We start from the raw sequence: 23,154 nt of genomic DNA on the forward strand, positions 1-23,154 counted from the left end.
GCTGTTTGTTTCTCTGCACTGCTTGGGAGTGGGGTATATGCTAGGTAAGGCTCTATTCCCTACACAAGAACTTTAAAATTTTAATTACCATGCAGTGCACTCCCGAGTCTGTTACTTGCTAAGCCTGGACACCAGCTCTCCGAGGCTGTGGCATCTGCACACACAGCTCTGTACCTGCTGCTGGTCTACAATTAGCCAGAAAAGAGCTGTCGGACTGGCCCCCACACTGGCACTGCTTTGCATGGAGGAAAGTAACTTTGAAAAGCACGATTCATTGCCCAGGCCTAATGTATTCCTTTTATGCCAGGTGAAAATGCCTATAGGTGGGAAATTTTAGTATAGCATTCTTTCTATGTCTAGGGACATAGACATATTATGCTTATCTTTGAATATTTACAAATATGCTGATTAAAAAAGTCCTCCCAGCCTCATTTCCTGACCTAAGAAAATGTCAGAATGCTCAACGTTACTCTGGGCGCTCCTCGCCATCTGCACCCTTCGAAGGCCTCTGTAACTGTATCAGTGTAGTTCATGTGTTTGGCTGTTTTGTCTGTACCTGTGTTGTCTACATCACATCATGTGTGTAGTGCATATGGACACCAGATGAGGGCGCCACACTCCCTGGGGCTTGAATCTCACATGACTGTGAACCAATATGTGGGGACTAGGAAGAGAATACAGGTTTTCTAGCTGAAATAAACAGTTTCTCCTCTAGCTTGTTTCTGGTCAGGCTGTGTTTTATCACAGCAATAGCAGCCCTAACTAAGGCAGCTGGGTCACCTGAAAAGCTAGGCCTTCAGGTAATACCTCCTGAGTGGGCGCGGCCCCATCAGCGCCTGTCCAGCGTGCGCGGACTGCTTCCCTCTGTAGCTGCCAATGCACTGGCTGTGACCTCATGGACCCCTGGCACAATGCTGCCACAGCGGAGCCTCATGAGGACTGGCGCTGACTGCTCTAGGCTGCTCCAATCAGCTATGTTGTATCCTTTCAGAATGACTGCCGCAACTGTATCAACTGTGCCGATTTACTTTGTATTAATTTGACTTGAAAAGTCAAACAAGCAAGTCAGATGAAAGGCTTAGCACTCTAGTCAGAGGTTTTTAAGACCATGTTAAAATTAAAAAAAAAAAAATCTATGTATTCCTAAAATCACCTGGGCCTTTTATAGTGTAAAGGATTATCAAAAACCAGTGCTGCTGTGGCCCTGGGGTTGGTGTCTGGCGCCACGCCCCTTCAGTATTGGGAGCCAAAGGCAGAGCTTACAACACCTACCTTGCTTTTGGCTTCTATGCGTAAAACACGGCTGGTCTTTGTAATCGGATCTTCGTGACCAGTTTCCTCAAATAGTTTGCCCTCTGCAAACTTGTATGTGTAGTATTTTGGGGGTCTTATTGGAGAGCAAAGCTGAAAGGGGCAGTTCTTTGGGTCAGAATTCGTATCCATTATGAATCCACAGGCCCAAGGAGGGAGCTGAGGGAAAAACCAGTTCACTGATTAACATGCAAGTTCCCGCATCTGTCAGGCCGTCTACTTTACGTCCTGTTGTTACATGATACGTCATTTAAGAATTACTTCATTGTGACAAAACAGATTTCAAGTAAACAAATAAAACCCTATATAAATTACCAAAAAGATAAAGAAAAATGTAGGAAAAAATTGGTTATATTGTGATTCTAGGTTACAGGAAATTCCTTTTAACATCAAGTTTATTTGGGGATACGTACTGGGTGATGAAATGACCAAATGGTTATGAATAAGAGCAAATGAAACAGTAATCCCGCCCAGCAGCAGCCCTCGGCCCTGCTCTTCCTGAAGTAGGACCCTCCCGTGGATGTTCTGAATGATTTTCCCACCAGTCCTTAGCCTGCTGCCTGGGCAGCGGTGATGAGAGTCATTATTCCAGGGCCACAGCCGGGCTCAGCAGCACTAAAGCAGTTACAATTTGTTTCTAACTTTAGCCCCGAGGCTAACCATTGTGCAGAACAAAACCTTTCCAGGCACAAAGACTCGGGAGAGCCTCATAGCTATTATGCTCAAGATTCTTAACTTTAAGAAGAAAGGGAAGGAATCAAAATTTATTCTCTGAGAGCAGCAGGGTCCAGCGTCAAGCCCTCCTCTGACGTCCCACTTACAGCTTTTAAAGAAGCCTGGTAAGCAGGTTGACAGAGTGCTCAGAAGTACTGAAGAAAGAATGAGAAGAAAATTGCCCTTCTTTCCGAGTAATTGTAGAAAGAGCAAATTCCTTAGAAAATCAGAGGTCTTGGCCCAGCAACATCACTGGCGGGCACTACTGCAAAGCAGTTAGGGCTGTGGGCATCAGAGGTCAGACTTTCACCTGTAGCAGCCACAGCCAGAGAGCACTGTGCTCAGACACACTGCCCCCAATTAAGCCTGGGTCTGTTGTCAGGAAAACTAAGAGGACACACATTTGTGGCAGATCCTATTTAAATGAAAGACCCCTTCCTGGAAGCCTGGGAACTGCCAGTGTGGGAACAGGATGCCTTGGCCCACAGCTGCTGTTTCCTCTGCCTTTCAGTAAAACTTAACTATGACCATGGAATACATTGTTTCAGCTTTAGGACAACTAGAACCAACAAATCAAAGTCTGGGTTTTTTCCAAAGCCAAGGGACCAAGGTCAAAGTTTTAATCCTAACAAGAAGTGTTCCAAGGCCCTGGACTCCCAAGCCTTTGCCCAGCTGATGCAGAAGTATTAGTTGTCTCAAGGGCATCGTGAGCTGTTTCCTACTGAGCTGTAATGCACTGAGAGAATCTGGCCTGGAAATAGACTCTCCTGCAAATAAAACCGATGCCAGCAAAGTGTAAACATTTCTTGGGCCTGGGGGTGGGGGGATGTATGGCTTAGTGGCTGAGTTTATCTAATATGTTTGCGGCCCTGGGCCTGCTTCCTAGTATTACAATAAGCCATCCTCAATTTATTTTCCAAGCATTACAATAAAATATTCTTCTTTTGTAAAAAAAAAAAAAATCAGAAAATACTAATGACATGGTGAGCAATGATAAGTAAATTTGTGAAAAGTTGAACACTTCCACTGTGGGAAATTGTGTTTAGAAAGATCATTGGTCAAGTGTCCACTAGGCATAGATGTTTCAGACCTAAAAATATGTTATTAACCACTCACACTGCGGTTACTGATTTTGCCCTTTATGCATGGCATGGTCTATGGATAGTTATCAGTGCTACCTAGTGTCACACAATTATAAAATTACATTTAAGTAGCATCTGGTATGTAAAGCATTTGATTCTCTTTGATGATGCCTGAGAACAAAATTCAGAGTATAACAGGTACCTATGGTTTAGAATAAGTCAGAGAGTGATAAGTGATACGGAAGAAACTAAAGACAGCATTTGGTGTAGAACAGCAAGGGGGCGCCTTTAAGAAAGAATACTTAGTACAAAGCAGAGGAGGTCCTGTTTACTTAGAAGCAGTCTTGGGGCAGGATAGTGCTCAGTTGGTAGACTACTTGCTTAGGCTCCCACTGTTTATTTGTATCTGTATAACAATCTGGAAATTAATCTCCCTGATTCCTGTTTGCTCCAGTCTTCACTAATACAGTTGCTTAATAATCTTATGAAATATAGCTCCAACAGCTGAAACTACTCCCCTGCTCAAAAAACTGTTTCCTCTGTTATAACTTATATACTCTGCTCACATCAAATAAAAGCATTAAGAGGCGTGGTTATACACTCCTCTAACCCCAGCATTTGGGAAACAGCAGGTGAATCTCTGTGAGTTCGAGGCCAGCCTGGTCTACAAAGTGAATTCTAGGACAGCCAGAGTTACATAGAAAAACCCTGTCTTGAAACCCTCCTTCTCTCGCCTCAATAGTAAGATATATTTAAGGTCCCTGAAGATACCTGGACTTCAGCGTAGAGCTGTGTTTGAATGGTGCTCTCATTCTTGGATAAGACAGACAATTCTGCACATCAAATCCCTACCTATCCTGTTAGTCTCTATTACTCTATTACCTCTGTTACTTCACAGACACTTTCCTGAGCAAGAGCCCTTCCCTTCCTTTGAGCTCTACCAGTTTGTTTTTGAAACCACTTATTTAAAAATAACTTACAATTAGGTATTGTATTTTGAAATTTGTCTAATATCATAAAAACCTTCATTCATTAGGGCCAGATATTTTATTTTACTCTGTTGTCTTACCATTCCATGATGCTGTGGATATTTACTTAATACTACCTTGAAAATGGAAGGTTGCCATTCATTAACTTATCAGGTTTATTCTTGAAGGCGTTTCTCTCGCCTTGGCAGCCACAGACTGTTAACTAGTTAGGTATGGCGTCATCATCCCTTGTGTCATGGAGACCACAGACATCCATGTATTGAAAGCGAGCATGGCTACACTCCTAGGTAAGAAAACTGGCAGAGCGGGATGCACATAGAAGCTGACTATTGTCCTTCTGGGATGTGGCCCTGGCAAGCAGCAGTCAGCGGCTGGGTGCCAGTTACTGTGTAGGTCTTGATTACTGCTGCTCCTCAGACTGAAGAGACAGATACCTGCCCACAGAGCTATGTAGAAAGACAGACATAATGACCCCTAACTGCTTCTTAAGTCCATCTGTAAATCTATTGGTTTAAGTAAGACTGCATTAAAAACAAGGTCTATCAAAGACCGGTATGCTAAAATCCACTTAAATTCTTTCTTTCTTTCTTTCTTTCTTTCTTTCTTTCTTTCTTTCTTTCTTTCTTTCTTTCTTTCTTTCTTTCTTTCTTTAAGATTTATTTATTATTATTATTTTTTAAAGAATTATTTATTTATTATATGTGAGTACAGTGTAGTTGTCTTCAGACACACCAGAAGAGGGCATCAGATCTCATTACGGATGGTTTTGAGCCACCATGTGGTTGCTGGGATTTGAGCTCAAGACCTCTGGAAGAGCAGTCAGTGCTCTTAACTGCTGAGCCATCTCTCCAGCCCCAAGATTTATTTATTTTATGTATATGAGTACACTGTTGCTGTCTTCACACACACCAGAAGAGGGCATCAGATCTCATTACAGATGGTTGTGAGCCACCATGTTGTTGCTGGGATTTGAACTCAGAACCTTTGGAAGAGCAGTCAGTGCTCTTAACAGCCGAATCCTCTCTCCAGCCCCACTTAAATTCCTTTAAGGAAAGTACACACCATTCGAATCGTGATGCTCTATCAGGCTAAACTGTGACCTTGCCGCGTACTACTGTCCTGAGAACAGACGTACCTTCAGAGAGCGAACGGAGTCGTCAGCCAGACCAATCACATTGACATAGAGGAGATTGCTGTGTTTCAGGAACAGAACACAGTGATCCTTAAACATGTCCAAGTCTACAACCTTGGTATTTCTCTTCATTGTGAAAAATAAATCCCAATTCATAATAGCAGGGGCATCAGCCGCTGTCCGCATCAGCTGTGTGAATAAGGTTAGGAAGATGGAGGTGACAGAACACAGGGCTGCAGAGCTCAGAGTGGAGCACTGAGGAGAGCACACCAACTGCTGCTATTCTATGATGAGCTGTATGAGGGGCACAGTGTGAATGTCACCGTTATAGCCTAGGCGCTATAGCCTACGCTGGGTAGAGAGACAGTGTGGGGCCATGCTTAGTTGACAGTCAACCAGGGGACAATGGATGTACTGGCGTGCTTGCCTAAGACTAATCTAAATGCATCTCACAACCAGGATTTCAAGTGTGTTCTTCTAAGCCCAGCCAAGTTTGGTTTTGACATGAACAGTACCGAACGTTTCATTCACTGATATTTTACATACAGTTACAATAGGAAGAAACTGTTAGCTCTAAGGCGAGGGGAATGGAGGTGGGACTAATAATGTTCAGGAAGGCAGCCCCACCCCATAATCTTACCCCCCAACCCCGTTCTCTCGTATAGCAAGGAAGGCTGGTGAGAGAGAGAAAGCAGACCCTTCCAGGACCCGTCCCAGAGGGGAACACGCAGCATGGAGAGGTACCTTGAACTCCGTGGGCTCCCCGACGTTGGTGAGGATGTATAACTCGTCATCCCGGTGCTCCACGTAGTAAAGCATGCCATGTATCCTTTTCTGAATAAGCATTGGCGGGTCCCACGGGCTCAGGCCATCTATCAACCACACCTCTGACGTCGTCTTGTTCATAATATTGAGTGTGAGGAAACGGCTGTCTTTTGTAAGATAGAGGAAAACAAAATAGCTACAAAGAAAAAAGAAGCATAGAATTGCATTAAGTTCTTCCTGTACTGGCCAAGGACAGGGGTTTGAGTAGGAAATGCCACTTTCTCATTCTGTAATATTATTAGATATAGGGGTAAGGGGTAAGTAAGGCTGAAATGACTTGTATGGATTTCTATTATATATATTTCCATAAACATATTTAAATAAGGGGTACATGTAGAAGTAGGAAAGAGCTACAGCCCAGCTATAAACCCTGGAGACTCTGGAACCAATGGCGTCATTTGGAATGGATGTCACCACTGTTCAATTTTTCCGCAGCTCAGGTGAAATGTTACAATATACTAAAAATTAAACAAGGAAGGTTTTGGAGGGGCTAGATAAGAGTACTGCCGCTCTTCCAGAGGACCTGGGTTCAATTCCCAGCACCTGCATGGCAGGTCACAGCTGTCCCTAGCTCCAGTTCTAGCAGAGCCAATGTTTCTCTTTTGGCCTCTGTGGGTACTGGGCATCCATGTGTTACACAGATGCATTTTCAAGCAAAATGCTCATAAAATAAAATATTTATTCAAGTGCAATCTTTCAAGCATCTATGAAATAATTCTAAACTCCTTGCGGGCGGGGTAGGAGTTACTCCCGGCTTCTTCCGGTCTCTGCCGCCCATGTGCTAGATCTCTAAGTCTCTTTCTTGCTGGAAGAGTCAGCATTCACCATAGGGAAGCAGAGGCGAGGAGCTCAACAGTTGCTTTTTGCTTGCTTTCTGAGTTTCATAAACAGAGCCTGTTAACCCGGGACCTCTGGGCTTTGGATCCCAAGAATCTTTAGAGACCAGTTATTGTCCTTTTAAAAATGTAGGCCCATTCTTGGTGAATAGGATTTCTGTCAGGGAGGAAAAGTGTGTAATGGTAGTGGTGGGTGTGTGTGTGTGTGTGTGTAGAGTTGGGGAGGGGTTGACTGTTCAGTAACTTAAAAGTCACATTTTTTTTTTAAAATTTAGCATAGATCTTTCCTTTTAGAATCTGCATAATAGTTTTCATTAGAATGTATAGATATAATGACTCTAGAAATAGAAATATTTGAAAGCAAAGAGTCAATATTTAAAATATCCTTTAAGAATATATTAGCAAGTACTTTCTCACCCATCAACTTAAGAGATATTCTACCACTAAAATGAAAACCTATTTTTAAATAACCAACAACTGAAGTACAGAAAAAAAAATGGTGGGAACCTTGGCTGACAAGGGCTCTTTGCGGCCATATTTATAACTTTCTATCATCAGGCATCCCAAATTGATAAGATTTGGTAAACTCTGTTCTAGAAGGTGGAATAATACAGTAGTAATTTTCTCCATTCTCAACAGTCCGGGTCAACCAGATCGGTATGCTGCATGGTGGGGAGGGGAGAGGAGGGCGACTGGAGGGCGGTGAGGGTGGCACACTGGCACCTTGGGTCTTTCTCTGTGTAGAACCGTTCATTGCGCTTGTTGTCACCAAATGTGGCTCGATACACATCCTGGCAGCGAAGGTTCCTCTGGAAGGTGTAGAATAAGACATCTTCGCCCTCTTCATCCTTCACCCATTCTGAAAGGAAGGAATGAAAGGAGCTAAGACCCCGCTGGCGCCTGAGTAGCTTAGAATGGTGGCGCACTCAGCTGTTGCATGCCAAGTGAGGAAGCGTGTCAGCTGCTCTCTGCAGATCTACACACTGCATACATAAGCCTGATGGAGCACAACCTGAGCTTGCAACCCAGAGGACTCACGTCAAAGCCTGTTCCATGGAACTGCTCCATGTTCCAAGTTTCCCAGTGCTTGGTCTCCGCCTACTCAAGCACCTAAATACGAGCCCATATTCAGTGCTAAGGAAAGTATAGGTAAAGTCCTATTTGCTTTTGGGAGATGGCTGCTTAGCTCTGAAGAAACTCTGATTGCGTCCTCTCCTACTCTACGTTCAATGCCTGTTTCCGGGGACTAAGACAGCGCAACCTACCGAAGCATTTGACCAGGGTCCTCACCTGGCTGACCATCACTATCAGTCAGTACTATATAATATACTCTGATCTTAGAGGCCTGATACACACATGCTCTGTTACACTTCACTGTGCAGGGTCTGGGGAGAAATATGGGTACCAAGTCTGAATCCCTAGCACCCACATAAAAAGCTGTGCATGGCTGTAATCCCTGGAATTGGGGCTATGAGATGATCACAGGGCTTGCTGGTTACACAGTCACCTTAGCCAAAATGGGGAGATAGATTCTTCTCAAAGGACTAAGGCACGGAATAATAAAGAAGACAGCCAATTCGCTATTCTGGCCGTCACAGGAGCAAGCATGGGTACATTGGTACACTCACATGCATGTAACGCAGACACACATACACACACACACACACACACACACACACACACACACAGGGAAGGATGATTCGCACATACAAAAGAATGTATTAGGTAGATCATAATTTCATTTTTCAATTTAATTCAAAAGGATCCAATTAAGCAATTCAGAAAGTAATGGCAATATAATATAAATAATGATGATAAATGATTAAATTTAAAGCTAGATCAATACTAAAAATGTCAGTTTCTATTGATAAGTGTCAGCTCAATGTGTTCTAATTTCTAGGAGTGATTTTGAGACATGTACTATATTAGATCTCCATGATAAAAATAAATATAAAAATAAAATAAAAATAACAATAAAAAACAATCCAAATTCAAGGTTGAATAAAATATCAGGAAGTAACATCTGTAAAACTTCAGTGTATATAATAAACTGGCCAAGAATTACTATATAACAGAATATCATGTCTTTAAGTGGCTTAAAGACATGAGCACTAATTTATCTAAGGTGCTTTACTTATTACCAGCATGTGTACAGAGAGTGGGTGAACGCAGTGTATGTCTGTGCTGGAGTGAATGCCTGTGTCTGTCATAGTGCGGGTTTGGAGGTGCGAGGTCAACTTTCAGGAGGTGGCTCCTCTCACCATGAGTTCTGGAGTTGAAGTCAGGTCAACAAGCTTGTGTGGAAAGTGCTTTTATCCACAAAAGCCTCTTGACAGCTCATGAAATATTTATTTTGTATTTTTAATTATGTATGCAGTGTGTGATGGTTTATATATGCCTGGGCCAGGGAGTGGCACTTTTTGGAGATGTGGCCTTGTTGGAATAGGTGTGTCACTGTGGGTGTGGGTTTTAAGACCCTCAACCTAGCTACCTGGAAGTCAGTCTTCCACTAGCAGCCTTCAAGAAAAAGATGTAGACCTGTCAGCTCTGCCTGTATCATGTCTGCCTGGATGCTGCCATGCTTCTGTCTTGATGATAATGGACTGACCCTTGGAACCTGTAAGGCAACCCCAATTAAATGTTGTCCTTATCAGAGTTACCTTGGTTATGGTGTCTGTTCACAGCAGTAAAACCCTAAGACATGGTGGGTCTCCATGTGGGTCTCTGTTGGATCCTTCAGGAGTTAGGAGCTACAGGGGGTTCTAGGTTGCCCACCATGGATACTGAGAACTGCCCATGGATTCTCTACAAGAGTAACAGACATGCTCTCAGCCACTGGGCGATCTCTTCAGTCCTCCAAGAGCCCAATGTTACAATAACCCACTTAGATAATTAAAGGAGGGAGTATTTTGTAATAAGAACTCCATAGGAAGATGTGGCGCCTAGAGAGAAACGGCCAGGCACCGACCTTCCCTACCACATGTGAGCAGCTCCTTGTGGCTGCCCTTCCACAGACTACTTGGTGGCTTACCAAAACTGGAAACGTTTGGGAAGGAGGCTTCCATTACAGGCTGGTCACTGAGCCTCACAACTATGCAGGTGGATGTTTCAGAACCCTCCGTCCTTATCTTGGCAGCCACGTATTTCTCATCAGGAGCAACTCTGATACAATCGATGAAGGGCTGGTCCAATTTAAGTTCTTCCAGGTTGAATAAAACTTCATAATTATCACTGTCGGCTGCATAAAGGAAGGTAGGGAAGAGAGAACTCCACAACATATACTTGTAATTCATTTTAAACTATACTTAACATTTTAGTTGACATTCTCTGAGGTCATGGACTAATGTCCTTCTGCAATCATTATTAAAAGTATTCTATTCTGTATTATTCTACGTATCAACCTATGAGCTATTGTTGTAGTCTAGGACAGTGGTTCTCAACCTTCCTAATGTTACAACCCTTTAACACAGTTCCTCATGTTGTGGTGACCCCTTAACCATAAAATTATTTTTGTTGTTACTTCATAACTCTAATTTTGCTACTCTTATGAATCATAATGTAAATACTTTAGGAATTGGAGGCTTGCCAAGGGGTGGCAGCTCACAGGTTCTGACCTATGTAACATGCGAAGTGCCTAGCACAGCACTGAGACACAGAACATACTCACAACATGCTGGACCCATGTGCACTACAGCACTGAGACACAGAACATACAACATGCTGGACCCTGTGTGCAGTCTCCATGTTAAAGCTCCTGAACATGGGTTATTAATTCTACCTTAAGTCAACCCAGATACTGAAATCCACTCAGTTAAAAAATAATTAGAAATAATCTTTAACAAACTCTATTCTCATAGCTTTGAGCAGCTACTATCAAGCTTCCTGTTAAACAACTGAAACCTGAAAACCCAATCAGTAAATAAGAATTGTAATTTACCTTCTTCGTCTTTGGAACGAACCAAGCAGCAACCTTCTTGATAATAAACAAAACCGCCGTGTTTAATCTGACAATAAGGAGAAAACAGGACTTACTTGATAATAATTTAATTATTTAATGGCTTGACTACTTCAGATGAAGAGATGACACATACCATAGAGTCACATTTACTGAGGTACATGAATGAAACGATGAAATGGACCATTTTTACAACACAGGTAGCAAGAAACAGCTTTCCTAAGTTCACAAATGTTGGCAATTTCTAATACATAAATGTAAGAGTATAATGAAATCTATGCTGTTCATCTAATAACTGTATAGTGAGACTCAATTAACAATATCAAGCAGCATCATTAAGATAATCTAAAATGATACAGAGAAGAAAACTCTGGCTGACCTGAAATGACAACCAATATTCTAGTTCCTTTCTTTTAAAATCACTGCTGTCATCAATTGTGCAGTACCAACTTGATTTCATACAAAGTGTACCATGGCATGACAAGCAGTGTTTGTGAGCAAGAAAATAAATACTGACTATACAGTATACATACATATGCATATAAACATATATGTATATGTATATACATATATACATATGAACAGAGTTCTTGTCTAACACATATTAAACGCAGCTGCCTAACTTACCTGGTTTCAGGAGGCATAAGACACATTATGACATGTTTTTGAATCTGGATTGTCACCACTATTTGTATTTTACTATGTATGTGAATTTCACTAATAATCTGTGGGCTGTTTTGCCAGTTTTACTAAAAAATTTTCAATCTTTTTGTTCAATTTATTCCAATTGAGTATTTATGACTGGTAATTATAAAATGATCAACTGTGTACTTAAGCTTTACTAAACTTAATTTCATTTGATTAAAATGTAGACTCAACATGTAAATACTTCTAAAATAGCAAAGACATAAGTAGTCTTCTAGGTATCTCTCCTTGGAGTTCACCTATTCTGCCCAGTGCTCTATCTTAAGGATAGGTTTTTTTTTTCTTTCATTTTTTTAAAAATTTATTGATATATTTATTTATATTTCAAATGATTTCCCCTTTTCTGGACCCCCCCACTCCCCAAAAGTCCCATCAGTCCCCTTCCCTCCCCCTGTTTTCCCACCTAACCCTTCCCACTTCCCTGTTCTGATTTTGCTCTATACTGCTTCACTGAGTCTTTTCAGAACAAGGGGCCACTCCTCTGACTCTCTTCATTCTTTGCAGGTGAAACCGCCCAGCGTGCTGGGAAGGCTAGGCGTCCTGACTGTGACGGGGTGCTCTGCCTAGGAAGCACAGGGTGCCTCCCTCAGCAATCTGAACTGAGGGAGCACAGCCAGTCCTCCAGGAAGGCAGGCGCAGCTTACCTCTGCGTTGACAATCTCGTACTCTTCCTGTGGCTGCGTTTCTAGTCTTGTTCTCACTTTTTCAAATGCATCCATGTTCTCAGAAATGGACTTTTCGCTTTCTGACTTGATAGGCAGAAGACCCTAGAAACATTTTTGGTGGTATGATCAAAATCTTTTAAAGCCAGGGGAAAGTCTTCTTAGGACTGTTACACTATCCATGCATGCCTTCAACGTTAGGTATTTATAAAATGTGTTTTTACAAATCTTGTTCTTTCTTAAGCTCATCAAAAGAAAGCAGACACTTGATGCATTATAACAACTGTACGAGTCCTTAAGATACTTCTAGAAGCACCAAGAAGCCCTGGCAATGTTCAGAAACACTACATACAGTTAAGGAAGAAAGAGAATCCTTTGAACTTTTACATATTTAATCAAAATGAGCCATGGGGGAGGGGGGAGCCTGTTGAGTTTCGTAAGTACTGAAATACAACCTACAAGGAGGGAAAGGTCAGAGAGGAAGGTTAACTATTAGATGCAGGTTATTAATTCAGAGAACCATTATCATATTTATCCTGGTTTATTGCATCTCTTATGTTGTCAGGATACATAACTCCACAAATATTAATAGCACTGTTCATTGGGTCAGAAAGTGGGATAACGGCTTAGAAGACAGGTCTCTTTTGACATATGGTTTCTCTGTGTAGCCCTGGCTGTCCTAGAACTCACTCTGCAGAATGGGCTTCACAGCAAGATTATCTGCCTGCCTCTGCCTCCTGAGATTAAAGGCTTGCTCCACTGCCACCCGGTTCCTTCCCTTCTGTTTAAGGGTTAGTTTATTATAAAAAAAGAAGGAAAACGATGGAACCTAATGGTAAGTAGAGATGGAGAGGAGACCGCCTCATCATCCACCCATACTTGGGTAGCGGTGGGCCTAAAACTGCCAAAATATAAACATGTTCAGTAATTCAACACGCCACTGCTGTGCCTTGTTCCAACCAAGGACTTAGTCAAGATGCCCGATTCTTTAGGTCTTTGCCAGTGATGACAGACACAGAGAGACAGGCCAGAGCCCCTTGTAAGGACCCTGCAGCCAGTTCATGCTTACTCCCAAAGACTGGCTCATGGCCCTTAACAATGCTCAGAGTGTAAGCTACAAATGTGGACAAGATTGTAAGATGATTACAACCTAAAAGTAAGCACAATAAAACAGAAAATGCATCAAAACAGACTAAATGGAAAATAATTATTTTCACAAAGTCATTCTTTAAAAACCTTGGGGATGCTTTAATGACTTGGATTAGACTTAACTAGTCACCTGCTATGGTAGTCTTAATCTTTCAGTATCTACTTTCTTTTAAATATTATTATATATTTGTTTATTTCATGTTGGGGGTGGGGAGTCAGTTCTTTCCTTCACTACGCAGAACTGAATCCCAGTGCCAAGTCCTGGCAGCAAGCATGTGTCCCTACTGAGCCTTCTCACTTTCCTCTCCACTTCTACCTTCACTCATAGCTGTAATTTTTTAATAATTATTTGCAGTCAAAATAATGAAGATTTGACATATTATTTTCATTCATGTTCTTGCATTTTTATAATGTATATAGCTGATATTTGGAATAAGGCAATATTTATTTGGAACCCTCTAATATTGCCTGGAATAGTAAAAGATAAAACAGAATATGGCTAGAAGTCTGTCTTGAAACTCTCTTAGCAAATGAGAAGCTGGCACTGAACTTCTCTGAATCCTGTGGATACGGCCGGCCTTCCTGGAAAGTTTTTCTTTCCTTTTTTTTAGACAGAGAAGTGTGACTCTCAGGCTGTGCTTACATCGGTGTGTATCAGAAGGTGACCTTAAACATCTGACCCTCCATCTCTAGAGGGCTGGGATTCCAGATGAGTGTTTTCACTCCAGTTTGTGGTCTGGGAGTCGGAGCCAAGGCCTTGTACAAGCACCCTATCAAATGAGCCTCACTCCCATGTCCAGGCCTGCTGAACCCTTAAGGTGTCACGTACACTATCACTCTCTTAGGAGCAGAAAGAAGTACCTTTTGCCGCTTTCCAAAGGACCTGACATAAATCCACTTTAACAATCAAACACACAACATAATTGTGGCAAAAATGTTAAACTCTAAAGACATAAAATTGTGAAGTGGGAAAACAGAATGAAGCCATTTATTAATGAAGATCATTAATAAATGGCTAATTCCAGATCTCAGCTAGGGAGAGTACAAGGTAGGCTTGGCAAATCCTGTACCACAAAGGAAGTGTTTTCAGCATAACAGAGGCATGCCAGTAGGACATAAGGGACAGTATAAAGGGGTGTCCACTACCCATGTGTGGGATAATTTGAGCATCAAAAAGAATAATAGTTATAACACAATGAAAAAGCAAAATCCATATACAAGCAAATGAACAACAAACCCTTGTATCACATAAAAATTAAAATTGAAAAAGAACCTTAAAGGAACTTTACAGAATCAAACCGCCTGATAAATGTGGAAAGTATGTTGGACTTCTCATCTGAAGCGCTCTGGTGAAAGATAGTTAGGGCTGAAATCCTCGGCAGAGTGAAACCCACGGGCTAAGTAGGAATTCTGAACAACACCAGCACAGCACCGGAGTCCCTACATTCAGAAGGAAGCCCACCCGTCCCTCACAAAAGAGACAACCAGCAGTTAATGCTTTAGCTAAAGCCATCAAACTGACTCTGCATCTCCATTACAGGAAGCAGAGCAGCCCAAGAGGAGAGGAAACTGCTTATCAAAGAGAATGGAGAGAGAAGCAAGAAGGTAAAACCATTCCGTTATTCTCGAAAGTCTACTAAATAAGACAAAAGTGTGATAAAACCGTTTCAAAGACATATGAAACCATGGTAATAATTAGCTATAATGGATGAAAACATCTCCAGTTTAATATATCTTATTAATCATCTAAGGATTTCATGCATACATGTAACTGGTATTTTGATCATATTTATCATCAGGCCTACCTCTACCGCTCCACTCCTTTCCCCACTCGTTCCCACCCCACTATTTTATATCCCTCTCCACTCCCTCCCAGCCCCCTACTCCCCCACCCCCTGCTTTTATAGCCCTCTCCATTCCTCCCCTCACCCCCCCCCCCCAGGGTTACAGCCTGCTCTGGTACCCATGTGTTCCTACCTGTGTGGTGGGCCATCTTCTGGAATGGGGCCCACCTAACAGGGCCACATGCTTAATGACAATGGGCTTTCCCTCCACAGGCGCCTTCAGCCCCTCAGTTAGGGAGGGAACCTGAGTCCCTTGCCTCTCCATGCTAGAATATTGACTAGCACAAGCACCACAGCTAGCTGTGAGACGGACCATCAGTGCCACGGGCCCCAAACTGACTCAGGACATAAAAGAAGTAACTATGAAAAGGCAGTAACTATTCAAAAAACCTGGGTAAGACATTTTCTTCTTGGAAAAAAAAAAAAAAGCCAAGGCCCAGAGCTTTCAACAGTTGTTTTCTTTAACTAGATATGGTGGCATAATGCCTATGATCCTAGCACACAGAAGGATGAGGCAGAAGGATTTTGAGTTTGACCTAAGTCTGGGCTATATAAAGAAATCTTGTCTCAGCTATTCCGGCCTCTAAATCTCCCTCACTGTCCCCTATATTCAAAGGAAAAAGAAATCCCATAGTCAACTAAGAAAACAGGAAATAAGGTAAAATTATTCAGTTGGCCTTATCAGAGTAATATAACCTGACACTAAACTCAGTGACAAGACATGCAAAGTCTCGTTCTTCTGTCCAACAAATACTATCTGCATGAGCGACAGCATGTTTCAGCTCTTCCCTAAACTCACATGCCACAATGTCCCCGAGCCCAGCCCCCACCATCTCACTTTATCTTTTGCCATTCCCTGACCCTCTTCATTTTTGGTTCTCCATTATATCGGTCACTTCTAACTCATGATTCTTTTCGTTTCAGAAAGAAAATTTCATTTGGCCCAGGCTGGCCTTGGATATCCTTATGGTATGTAGTGGAGGGTGACCCTAACAGCCACCATGCCTCTTCCTCCCGAGCGCTGGGATCTCGGAAGTCGCCACCACGCCCAGCTGTGCTGGTCGAACCCAGGGCTTCTAGCATACTAAGCAAACACTCTACCAACAGGGCTATATTCCTAGCCCTCACTAGATTATTTTATTTCTATTTATGATGTTATTTCTATTGAAAAACAAATTTAATCTCCATGAAGACAGAGATCTTTGTCTAAGTTATGGGTTGATCTAATTGGCTAGAGCAGCACAGAAATCTAAGCAGGGAGAAGACAGGTTTTTTTGAAGGAAAAAGTATATACGTTTGGAAAATACTAGTGAGAAATCATGATAATATTATAAGACAGAAGGAAAAGAACACTAATTTCCCCCAAAATGGGAAAAGAGAATCAATCTTGGGCTTACAATTAGAGTTTTTACTTGGTACCCCCAAACAGCATCAACTCAAAAAACAATCTTAAATAGGATGGGATCAACCTATTTTTTTTTTTTTCTGGTTTTTTGAGACAGGGTTTCTGTGTAGCCCTGGCTGACCTGGAACTCACTCTGTAGACCATGCTGGCCTCGAACTCAGAAATCCATCTGCCTCTGCCTCCCAAGTGCTGGGATTACAGGCATGCGCCACCACCGCCCAGCTTTAACCTATTATTTTTAAGATTTGTATAACAAATCCACTAATAGTAAATATTCCAACAGATATGTGATCAAATAGGGTTCTTCATAAGAATGACTGGATGATACATCATTAGAAAAATCTACTAGTATCCAACACTAATACAAAAACAACCCCCCCTTTTTCATCCATCCATCCATCCATCCATCTATCCATCCATCCATCCATGGTTATCTGAATAAACAGAAAATAATTTGCAAATTTGAAACAGTGCTGAAACCGTAAATTTGGAAACAAAGAGACTCCTTTGACAGTTTCTGGTAGTTATTTCACATTGAGAGGCCAAATCTTTTAAGTTCAGACTCCATTTTAAAGAACTTAAGTTTGAACTAAAGTAAACTATCAGGCTGGTACCTAGCATTAGTTTTCAAGTTGCCCCCCAACAAAATTGAAGCCTAGCTCTAATCTCTAGACTAATCCCCAACAAGACCAGCATCCAGGTTACACCTTCAATAAGACCAGCGTCTCCAGGTTATTTCCCCAACAAATCTACACTCCCAGGATAAAAGCCCACCCCTTGCCTAACAACCACCAATACAGAGAGGAGCAGAAATTAAGTTTAGGATATGACTCCCAGCACCAGCCAATTATGTTAAAGGTCACAGTAGCTTTCCAATTAGATGCTTACACACATATTCCCTGCTTGCTGCTTACTATAAAGCCTTTTCCCTGATAGACATTCGGGGCTCCTCCACCACCAAAACTGACCTGTGTGATGGGTTGCATTGGGAGGGCCTCAGCTAGCTCGAATGAAGACCCTGCTGTGAGTTATATTAGATCGGTTCCTGTCTGTTTTTTGGGGGGCCACTAACATTTCCCCTGGCACTACAATGTAATATATTAAATCTGTAATCAACATATCTGAAATACATATGCAAATCAGAATATAAAATAGTTATCGTTTGTGAAATACTATTAAGGTTTGGAACTCTAATTATAGGGGCTGGAGAGTTAGCTCAGAGATTAAGAACATTTCCTACCTTTGTAGAAGATATCTTACAACAGTCTGTAATCCCAGTTCCAGGGGATCTGATACCCTCTTCTGGTCTCCATGGAGACCAGGCATGGACATGGTGCAGACAGGTAAGCACACATTCATGTGTATAAAAATAAGTAAATCTATAAAAGTAAGCCTACTTGAGGCTTAAAGTTGGTCCAGATGTGTTTTGGAATTTTGTGACTTTGAGCAAGTTAATTCCCACCTTAATTTGTAGGGAATAGTCTGTAATCAAATCCACTGAGATTTCAGAGGAAACACTTACCATGTGGATTAAAGAAGGGTCCTAACAGCTTTGTGTCAGTTTAGTTTTGTTTCAAAAGACCTTTAAAGCCCAGACAGACAATGGCTCACCTCTGTGGACAAAGGAATGGACTGTGAACTGAAGGAGGTTACAGGGGAAGTAAACGGTGGAAAGAACCAGCAAGTGAAGCTGTGCCTGTGACGCAGTCCCACTCTCAAGTCTTAAGAGCCCTGCCAGACCAGTGTTCTCTAGCCCGAGATTTCCTTTACTATATCTTTTCTACTCCCTTCCTAAGATAATTTAACTTGCAAGTTATTATCACTAGTGTTCTTAGAAACCACAAGTCACAGCTATCTGTTAACCTAAGCATGAGTGTGGTTCAGTGATAAAATACAGCATGTTAATACACTTGGCCTCACCCAGACACACTCAGGCACGCACCATGCACTCGCACGCGCGCACGCGCACACACCACACTCATACACCCTGACTGCCCCTCCCCACTGTTAGCACCTGTTAATCAAAAGACATAGGTGAAATAGGTGAATGACACATCCAATTGAAAGTTTTAAGTTTTTTCTTCTCCTCCTCCTTCTGTTTTTGAGACAGGGTTTCTCTGAATAGCCCTGGCTATCCCTGAACTCAGAGAACCTCTGTCTCCAGGGTGCTGGGATCAAAGGCGTGTGCCACCACACCTGCTAAATTCTTTCTTATCTTTTGTATCTTGTTCAAATTGTCATGATCAGTTATTTTTGAAGTTATTTACTTGTAGAAAGAACAGTGCAAGAAAGAGTGGATGATAAGGGTGGCTGGCCTCTGCTCTGACACCGCCCACTGAGTGCAATGGGTCCCAAGAGTGGTTAACATGCTATGGCAATTTCAGACACTGGCTGAAAAGATTGTTACAACCAAACAAATCAGGGTTAGGTCAACGACACTTAATCACCAAGAACCTCCACTTTCTAAATATAGTCAGTAGCAGGCAGGCCTTGCATTTTCGTTACCAAAGGAACTTAGAAAACAAAACAAAAAACCAAACCACCATCACCATCACCATCACCACCACCACCACCACCACCACCACCACCACCACCACCAATAACAACAACAACAAAACCAGACTTCTGGCTGGGCATGAGGTCTATACTACCAGTTCCTTGAGAGGTTGAGGCAAGAGGATTGTATGTTTTTTCGCTCAATAGAAATATCTTACTGCAAAAAATAAACAAGAAACTAGATCCTTAATCCTCAGCAACAGCCATTCTAATTCAACAGAAATGGCCTAAGGTCTAGGAATTTGCATTTCTACAAAACTCCCAGGATTGATGGCATATGTCTAGAGTGCAGAAGTTGGTACAGAAAGATCCCAGAGTTATACGATAATTCATTGCCAAGGTAGCAAGGCACAGTGAGGTTCGAGTTGGTGGATTTGGTTTGCTTATTTGAGTGAAGAAAATTAAGATCCCTGACTAGTTTATAGCCATACTAGTTCTGACTAGTTTTTTCCTTTCCATTATTCTATTACATATGATGTCTTCTCTTGTTCTTCTGTTAATTTGTACAAGTAGTTGGTCTTTCAATAGATCTATTAAAAGCCTTCTACTTTACTATAACCTATAAGAGTAGACAAATTTGGAACTCAGAAGAACCTGCCAAAAGAAAGAAAGATACATGTTTGTCCTCCGAGTATTTTCACAGCTACAGGATTATCTTTTAAAAAGCTTCTCCAGGTCGCAGAGCAGAAATGAAGAAACACCTCACTATTTTGATAATTTTATTTGTTATAGAAGGAATGGTTGACACACAAAATTCAGGAAAGCAGAGCTGTTTTGTCAGGGGAAGAGGTTCCTAAAAAAGCTTCTATTTGTAGAGTTGCTGTCAGGTCAGTTTCTAGGAATCTATGACAAAATTAACAGTTGCCTCAGAGACAAATGGTTTCAGAGAACCTCTTGGCTTAGGGTATGAGCTAATCCCACAGCTGCTACTCCGATGGTAACTCCTCTTACTATTTATAATCTGAGACAAAATGACAAGATGTTTTATTCAGGATGCAAGATAACCAAGCTAACTTTGCAAAGAAAAGAAATTTAATGGATTAAAATGTTGGAATTCCAGGACAAGAGAGGACTAACATGAAAAGCTAAAGGCAAAAGAGATAAATGTGTACCAAATAGTTAGCTAAGAGCAAGTACTGGGTAAAAACTGAAAACAAAGCAAAATTAGGTAAAATAAGATTAATTAGAATACACTTGAGTGTTTACCAGTAGATGGGTAAACAGAATGTAGATCATCTAAGAGTGTTCTCTCCATAGAGAGGGATGAAGCTATGCTAAATGCTATGGCCGTGAGGAGCCCAGAGAACATTAGCAAAGAAAACAAACCAAGCAAAGAAAAGGCAAGTACTGTGCGCCTCTGTTCACCCACGACAGCAGAGCAGGGAAACCCACAGATACAGCGAACAGACGGGCGCCTCAGGGCCGAGGCAAACACACTGTTGGGGGATGTCTTGGGGAGGCCTGTGAGAGGATTTAGTGGTTATAGCTGAATTACAGTACTGTGACTCCAACTAATGCCTCTGAGCTCTGCACTGGCAGAGGCTAAAATGATAACTAAGAATATATAACTACCACAATTAGAGGAAACCAAAATGGATTACAACAATGAAATGACTAAAATGATAAAAGAATGCTAAGATACTGTAAATTCCAGCACCCTAAGTGCAGTGAAGAAGCCTCGGAACTGAGTTAAAAAGGAAAGACTATCTGTCAAACAGCAACAGGGTACACAGCTCGATTTCAAGTTAAGTATGGTGATCATGCAGCATGACAGATTAAGTGGGACACTTTTGAGGGGAGAGAGGACTATTAATAGTCATACAGGGACAACAGGTGTGCAGTGGGCCTGTCTCAGGCTAACTGGAACACGTGATTACTCTCTATACAAGTGCAACCAGTTCCTTGGGGCCCAATCCAAGCTCACAGTTTGGGGCATGGTAGAAGAACAGTAGTCACTATTTTCTTTTGGAATACAAGTTGTCCAAAATGTATGGCAGCTTTTCATGCCTTTGTAGAGAGAGATCATACACACCTGCATGACATTTAGTGATGTTTACTAATCTGGGATTCATACAAGAATTAGCATATTATCAGGTTTATTCAGAGGCATAATTTGATATTTTAGTAATTTTAGAAAGCTATATTTTAAAACACATTTACAGATTTGAGATCAAATAAGTGTTTAATGAATCTGCATTTTTATATACATTATAGCTTTATAGGTTTACATACATTCTTTTGTACTCAAATTGACTACAGATATTTGATCCTAAAGTAATCTTAAAATCAAACTAGAATTACTAAGAAAATTAGTAATGGATACCTTACCCATTATTTATGAACTAAAATTAGTATTAATGGCCTACAAATAGATTAACTCGAATAGTCCATACCTTACATGAGAAGCTCCGACTTGGGATGGTTCTTGCTAATCCTGATATCTTGAATTTATTCTGCAGACACTTGGTTAGGTGATACTTTTTCAATCTTACTCTATTGCAATAAGGATTGGCGGCGGCGGCGTTACAGTAATTCTGTTTCTGCATGCATTTCCCAAGATGAGGAATACTATACTTCAAAGCTCGGAGAAATAATTTGGTCATCTGCTGCATGGTGGCAAAATCCCTGGTTTTTGTTCCCTTAGGGGCTGCAGGCATGTGAATGACTTCACATGTATAATTATACAGTAATGGGATCTTAGCGAGTTTGATGTCCCCACATCTTACCCCTCCCTTTTGGCATCATGAGCCCCTTGGGTTACAAATAACTGTAGACATCTGATAATTTAGGTTAAATACATTTAAAAACTTGTACGAGTTACGTTCCTTCAGATTGTACTTCTTGGCAGGCGTGACTTAAACATGTCATCTGTAAAGTCAGTTTTTCTAGGGCCAAGCTAAGCAGCAGTGACTCTGGAGAACGTAGGGACAAACTAAAACAAAAAAACAGAAAACAAACAAAATAAAACTTTGCAAATGAGTAAATGGACTTAATGGGTATCCCAGGTGCTCAGAGGGGGTTCAGAAGCAAAACCGCTTTTACCTGACATAATTCTGGGCATACCATTAACATGGGAAAGTCAAACTGGAAAAAGCTGAATCACTTCATAACAGGGGGACTCAAATTTGTTGAGTGAGGCTAGGCACCAGGTTCCTTTCTCCTAGCCATCTAATTTCAGCTTCATGTGTACTTGATGAGGAAGCTACAGTGCTACTGGTCACTGTCCAGAGGACCCAACGGTGGCTCTGGGGAGCTCAAGACATTTCTCCAACTCACTTGGTACAGCCAAACGCTCAATTGATTTGGCTCCTCCTCCTCCATGAGTGATTGGACTTAACCATAAAAGGATAATTAATTAAAAGCAACCGTAAGATGCACAAATGAAATGTGGAGCCATCTTTGATTTCTGCTGGAAGGTAAGCTAGAGCCCCAGCTTACGTCTTGGGCCTTGCACCTTAACTGGATCTGGACTCAAGTTCTTCACTTGTGAAACAAAAATGAACCCACAGCACTTACTCTCTGGGGTTGTTGCTTTGCAACAAAACCAAACAATTTATGTTCAGAACTTAGTTCAAGTACCTGGCACATAGTAACCACTCAACAAAAGGTCGTTAATATGATTAGCATAGGAATAATTTAGCAATGTTAAACACTGTTGAGCGCAATTAGAGAAATCTTCTCCAACAAGTCCCTTGGTAGCACAAAAACACTGCGTCAGTTTTGCCACAGATCCGACCAGCTATGACGCCCCCTCCCCCCTTAATCTCTTATGTCGCAGCAAAATAATAGGCCAGTGGAGCAGCAGCCTAGAAGAAAAATACTCTTAAATCGCTTAATCTGTCCCCATAGCCTCAATCCATTCATCCACCATCTGCATTGAGAAGACAGTGTGCAAGGATAGGGATACTGGTGGGTTAGGAAGTGGGTGCTCCCAGGAGCACGTACTTGTTTGCCGGTGCAACTGTGCAACCCGAACACGTCGTAGTCTC

At 41.7% G+C, this 23,154-nt stretch overlaps 1 protein-coding gene across 3 annotated transcripts in view; it reads right to left on the bottom strand.

Annotated features, from left to right (window-relative positions):
* Prepl (prolyl endopeptidase like) overlaps positions 1-23,154 on the bottom strand; it is a 30,825-nt gene that overhangs the window by 7,308 nt on the left and 363 nt on the right. For 2 of the 3 annotated variants that reach the window (XM_052186502.1, XM_052186501.1), the window contains exons 2-9: positions 21,559-22,097; positions 12,194-12,316; positions 10,827-10,893; positions 9,921-10,127; positions 7,613-7,748; positions 5,973-6,189; positions 5,232-5,417; positions 1,273-1,470 (exon numbers count right to left, since the gene is read on the bottom strand). In XM_052186502.1, the coding sequence (XP_052042462.1) occupies positions 1,273-1,470; positions 5,232-5,417; positions 5,973-6,189; positions 7,613-7,748; positions 9,921-10,127; positions 10,827-10,893; positions 12,194-12,316; positions 21,559-21,822 (1,398 nt within the window). In that variant the 5' untranslated portion in view covers positions 21,823-22,097. The remainder of the gene's footprint in view (positions 1-1,272; positions 1,471-5,231; positions 5,418-5,972; positions 6,190-7,612; positions 7,749-9,920; positions 10,128-10,826; positions 10,894-12,193; positions 12,317-21,558; positions 22,098-23,154) is intronic. The other variant, XM_052186503.1, reaches the window with a different exon arrangement.

The sequence above is a fragment of the Apodemus sylvaticus genome, chromosome 6 (genome assembly GCF_947179515.1).
Source record: "Apodemus sylvaticus chromosome 6, mApoSyl1.1, whole genome shotgun sequence".
Classification (NCBI taxonomy): Eukaryota; Metazoa; Chordata; class Mammalia; order Rodentia; family Muridae; genus Apodemus; species Apodemus sylvaticus.